This window comes from Ranitomeya variabilis, chromosome 3, assembly GCF_051348905.1.
Source record: "Ranitomeya variabilis isolate aRanVar5 chromosome 3, aRanVar5.hap1, whole genome shotgun sequence".
Classification (NCBI taxonomy): Eukaryota; Metazoa; Chordata; class Amphibia; order Anura; family Dendrobatidae; genus Ranitomeya; species Ranitomeya variabilis.
The window spans coordinates 319,926,204-319,931,836 of NC_135234.1; the positions used below are offsets into that span (position 1 = coordinate 319,926,204).

Genomic DNA, 5,633 nt, shown 5'->3' on the forward strand with positions numbered 1-5,633 from the left:
CCCCTGCCTCATACATTACTACCCCTTACCCTATCCTCCTCACACTATGAGAAACCACCGCAACCCCTCACACTTAAAACCTGTGCAACTGACCCCCACCACACTGCTTCCCCTCTCTGGGGCACTTTGGAATGCCCGCTCTGTCTGCAACAAGCTCCACATGGTCCATGATCTCTTCACTTCTCGCAACCTTTTCTTCCTGGCCCTCACTGAGACCTGGCTGACGCCCCCTGACACGGCCTCGCCTGCAGCACTGAGTTACGGTGGCCTCCAATTTACCCACACTCCTCCACCATGTCTGTTGCCAGATCGAGGAGTGGTTATCCTTCTTTCTAAAAACTGCTCCTTCAACCCTATCCAACCCCTACCCTCCCTTATCCTCCCTTCTTTCGAGGTTCACTCTGTCCGTATTTACGCTCCCACCAATCTCCAGATGGCTGTCATATACCGACCACCTGGCTCAGCCACTGCCTTCATCGACTAATTCTCCACCTGGCTCCTTCACTTTCTCTGCCGACATCCCCACCATCATCATGGGCGACTTTAATATCCCTACTGACACCCACCAGCCAGCAGCCTCCAAACTACTGGCCCTTACTTCATCCTTTGGACTCACCCATTGGTCCACCACAGCCACCCACACAGACGGACATACACTAGACCTCATCTTCACCCGCCTCTGTTCCTTATCTAATCTCACAAACTCTCCCTTCCCCCTTTCTGACCACCATCTCCTCACCTTCTCATCCTTGTCCTCCTCACCTGCCCCCCATGTCCAGCCATTACCACATCCTCGCAGAAACCTCGCACATCTAGACACTCACAGACTCTCAGACTCTCTCCTACCCCTGTCCTCCATATCTTCACTGCACGACACAGACAGCGCCACCGCTTTCTATAACTCGACCCTCACATCAGCCATAGACTCAGTCGCCCCTCTCACGCATGGCACAGTGCGACAAACCAATAGGCAACCTTGGCATAACAATGTCACAAAAAAACTTCGACAAGCATCCAGGGTTGCAGAGCGGCGTTGGAAGAAAACACGCCTGCCAGACGACTTCACTGCCTTCAAACAAGCTATATTTGACTTCAAATCAGCCCTCACCTCTGCTAAACAGACCTATTTTACTAACCTTGTATCTTCACTATCCTACAACCCAAAACAACTATTCAGCACATTTAACTCCCTCCTCCGCCCACCACTGCCACCTCCAACTCCCTTCATCTCTTCCGAGGACTTTGCCACCTACTTCAAAAACAAGATCGACCAGACAAGGCAAACCTTTACTTGTCCACCACCCCAACCACTCCATATACCAGACCTCTGCCCTTCCCTAATAACCTCCCTCTCCAACATCACTGAAGGAGAGCTTACTCGCCTCTTTTCCAAATCACACCTCACCACCTGTGCACTTGACCCCATGCCTTCCCACCTGCTCCCCAACCTCACTAACATGCTTATTCCAGCCCTAACCCATCTCTTCAACCTATCTCTCTCTTCTGGTACCTTCCCATCTGCCTTCAAACATGCCACCATCACACCCATCTTCAAAAAACTAACCTTGACCCATCTGCTATGCCCAGCTATCGCCCCATATCACTGCTCCCGGTTGCTTCAAAACTCCTTGAGCAGCATGTCCATGGTCAACTTTCCTCCCACCTCTCATCTAACTCTCTCCTTGACAACCTCCAATCTAGCTTCCGCCCTCAGCACTCCACCGAAACTGCCCTGGCAAAAATTACTAATGACCTAGTCACAGCCAAAGCTAACAGACAGTTCTCCATCCTCCTCCTTCTTGACCTGTCCTCTGCTTTCGACACAGTCGATCACTGCCTACTGCTACAGATTCTTTCTTCCCTTGACATCAAAGACCTCGCCCTGTCCTGGATTGCCTCATACCTATCCAACCGCACATTTAGCGTTTCCCACTCCCACACTACCTCCTCATCCCGCCCTCTCTCTGTTGGAGTCCCTCCAGGCTCTGTCCTAGGACCCCTACTTTTTTCCATCTATACCCTTGGCCTATGACAACTCATAAAGTCCCATGGCTTCCAGTACCACCTGTATGCAGACGACACTCAGATCTACCTCTCTGGCCTAGATGTCACCTCCCTGCTGTCCAGAATCCCGAAGTGTCTGTCAGCCATATCCTCCTTCTTCACCTCTCGCTTCCTAAAACTCAATGTAGACAAAACCGAATTCATCATCTTTCCCCCACCTCACGTATCCCCCCTACCCAATCTATCTATTATGGTGAACGGCATCACGCTCTCTCCCGCTCCTGAAATCCGCTGCCTAGGGGTAACTCTTGACTCTGCCCTGTCCTTCAAACCTCACGTCCAAGCTCTTGCCACCTCCTGTCGCCTCCAACTCAAAAATATTGCCAGAATCCGTTCCTTCCTCAGCCCACAATCTACCAAAACTCTTGTGCATGCTCTCATCTCCCGCCTCGATTACTGCAACACCCTCCTCTGTGGCCTCCCCGCTAACTCTCTTGCACCACTCCAGTCTGTCCTCAACTCTGCTGCCCACCTAATCCACCTCTCTCCTCCCCTGCTTCTCCCCTCTGCAAATCCCTCCACTGGCTCCCAATCCCCCAACGAATCCAGTTCAAACTACTAACACTGATCTACAAAGCCATCCACAACCTGTCCCCTCCCTATATCTCTGAACTAATCTCCCACTATCTTCCCTCACGTAATCTTCGTTCATCCCAAGACCTCCTACTCTCCTCCACACTTATTCGTTCCTCACACAATCGCCTCCAAGACTTCTCCCGAATATCCCCCATCCTCTGGAATTCCATGCCTCAACACGTCCGATTATCCACCACCCTCGGATCCTTCAGACGGAACCTGAAAACCCATCTCTTCAGGAAAGCCTACAATAACCGAGCTGCCGCCTCACCCCTACCTTCTGTCTCTTCCCCACTATCCCATAGAATGTAAGTCCGCAAGGACAGGGTCCTCTCCCCTCTGTACCAGTCTGTCACTGTAAACCTGTTTACTGTAAATGATATCTATAACTCTGTATGTAACCCCTTTCTCATGTACAGCACCATGGAATTAATGGTGCTATATAAATGAATAATAATAATAATAATTTATATTCTATATATCTGGTAGTCTGTAGGGAAAGTTAGTCAGTCCTTCAGGGAAGCTGTTCCTGGCAGACGCAAATTCCTGTCAGAGGACAGGGTCCACGGAGCGGTGCATGCTCTAAGAGCTGCAGCTCCCAGAAACAGACACTTTGAAAGCAGAGTTGTATTGCAGCGAGCGTGAAGGAAGGCAAAGCAAAGGAGAGGATACCAGAAGGGGACCAGCCCCGAACAGGCTGCCTCCTTCTGACCTCTATGCCTTACTTCAGAGACTGGCAGGACAGCTAATTGCATGTTACCTGTCCGCACCTACACCCAGGAGGCACGGTGGCACCCCTCAGAGGCCGGGGCATGCTAGAGTCCCTATAAACAGCCTCAAGCCACCGTTCATATGGGTTTTGTCCTATCCGACTACGGGGGACAGAGAGACACATCTGTAAGGACCTTATTTGAAGCTTATACAGTAAGGGACTACACCACTACAGCGCAAGGGAAGGCTATTAATTTCCACATGGACAAGGGGACTCTGTACTTGCCTCCGAACCGGCCGGACCCTGCCTGCCCTGTGGTCTGGTGCCCTGGACTGTGGATGCTGAAGTCTTCAGTAAAAGGTAAAGAGACTGCAACCTTGTGTCCTCGTTCTTCACTGCACCATCCACCATCTACACACTGGGAAGCCCTGGGGATACACTTCACCTGTGGGAAGGTATACCATCTAGCTGCCATAACATCACCTCAGAAGACCCCTTAAAGCAGCGTCGGTCACCCTGACCAAATACCACAGGTGGCGTCACGAACACAAACTATTTCACTTAAAGATCTTTCCCTTTTACACGGACGCCCCAGGTCCACGGACCGGGTCAGCCACCATGACATCCTCCCTGTGAACCGCAGGACCCGGTACAGAGTAACCCCTTGCCCTGACGGGGCGCTCCATACACACACACTGCCTCGATATATATATATATATACACATACACACACACACATATATATACATACACACACTCTGCCTCGCCGCATATATACACACACTCTGCCTCGCCGCATATATACACACACTCTGCCTCGCCGCATATATACACACACTCTGCCTCGCTGCGCGCACACACACACACACACACACACACACACACACACACACACACACACACACACACACACACACCCTCACTTCATCCACTGTTGTGTTTATTGCCATGACAATACAGTGCCAGCAGCCTAGTGTGGGGAACATGAAGGATCCTGGCGCTGACAGCACTTGCATATACCCAACATATTGTAGTGTGACAACTGTAGCCTGAGGCCAATCCGGCACCTGTTGCTGCACAGCACTGCAGCGCTTACACTACATGGCACCCAGCATGGCACAGCGAGCATGCTCATCTACTATATAATCTACACTACTCATTATAGCCAAAGCAAACTTCACATGACACGAACACCCGTGTCCATGGTCACGCACAGCAACTAATCACTGCCAGCAGCACCTGCAGAGCGCGCACAGGATGGAGTGACGCATGCACAGACACGCATGGGGAAGCAGTGTCCATTCTCACCTCAGTTTCCTCTGGCACCAGCTCCACGTCGGGCCAGAAATCTACGAGCTGAGCGAGCGGCATATTACACAGACCAGCACGGACGATCTCCCTCCTCAGCACAAACCAGCTCCACAGTTACTGCTCACTACAGCGCCGAGCGCGCCGCCCTGCTAGTGTACTATTGGTCAGTAGCAAAGGCTGCGCTCCAATTGGTGGCCGATAAGAAGGCATGTCTTACCGGACCACGCCCCCACCCTGAGCTGCTCACCTGATGGGTGCTTGGTGAACGGTCCCAAGACTCCCATACAAAGAGCGGCCCCCTGCTGGGAAGGAAAGGAGTCTGCAGCGTGAGTGAGAGCACGGGGGTTTCCTTCCTTGGCTGGAGCTTATCAGATTCAGGGTAGTGAAGTGTGACTGCGACTCCTGTGGGAGGAGCAGTGAGGAGAGAGGTAGCTGCGGACTGTTAGTGAATGCCTGGGAGAACTGACAAGCACAGGACAGGGTGGATGGGAAAAGAAAAGCAAGGCTTCCTCTTGTTAACCCTTAAGTGCCCCCAGACTGCAAGCATTAGTGTAAGGCTGCCGTCACACTATCAGTAGCTGGTCAGTATTTTACATCAGTATTTGTAGCCAAGCCCAGGAGTGGAACAATTAGAGGAAAAGTATAAGGCCGGGGTCACACATGCGTGTTTTACGTACGTAAGAGTGCAAAAACTACGTCCGTAAAACTCGCATTACATACGGCACAATGCTTCTCAATGGGGCTGCTCCTATCAGCCGTATATTACGGTTCAGTATTCTACGGCTTTCTACGGCCGTACAAAATCGCAGCATGCTGCGTTTGTCAGCGTATTGCGCAAATAATACGCCAATGAAAGTCTATGGGGGCGAGAAAAATACGGATTCCACACGGACCTGCAGTGTGACTTGCGAGAAATACGCAGCAGTGTTAGTGAAAAGTCGGTAATTCAATTGCCGGCTTTTCATTTCTC

At 51.4% G+C, this 5,633-nt stretch overlaps 1 protein-coding gene across 1 annotated transcript in view; it reads right to left on the minus strand.

Annotated features, from left to right (window-relative positions):
• The window catches only part of RPS6KA1 (ribosomal protein S6 kinase A1), a 416,175-nt gene extending 411,377 nt beyond the window's left edge, over positions 1-4,798 (minus strand). The window contains exon 1 of the mRNA XM_077295711.1: positions 4,661-4,798. Coding sequence (XP_077151826.1) covers positions 4,661-4,723 — 63 coding nt within the window. The 5' untranslated portion in view covers positions 4,724-4,798. The remainder of the gene's footprint in view (positions 1-4,660) is intronic.
• Positions 4,799-5,633: the final 835 nt, after the last annotated feature.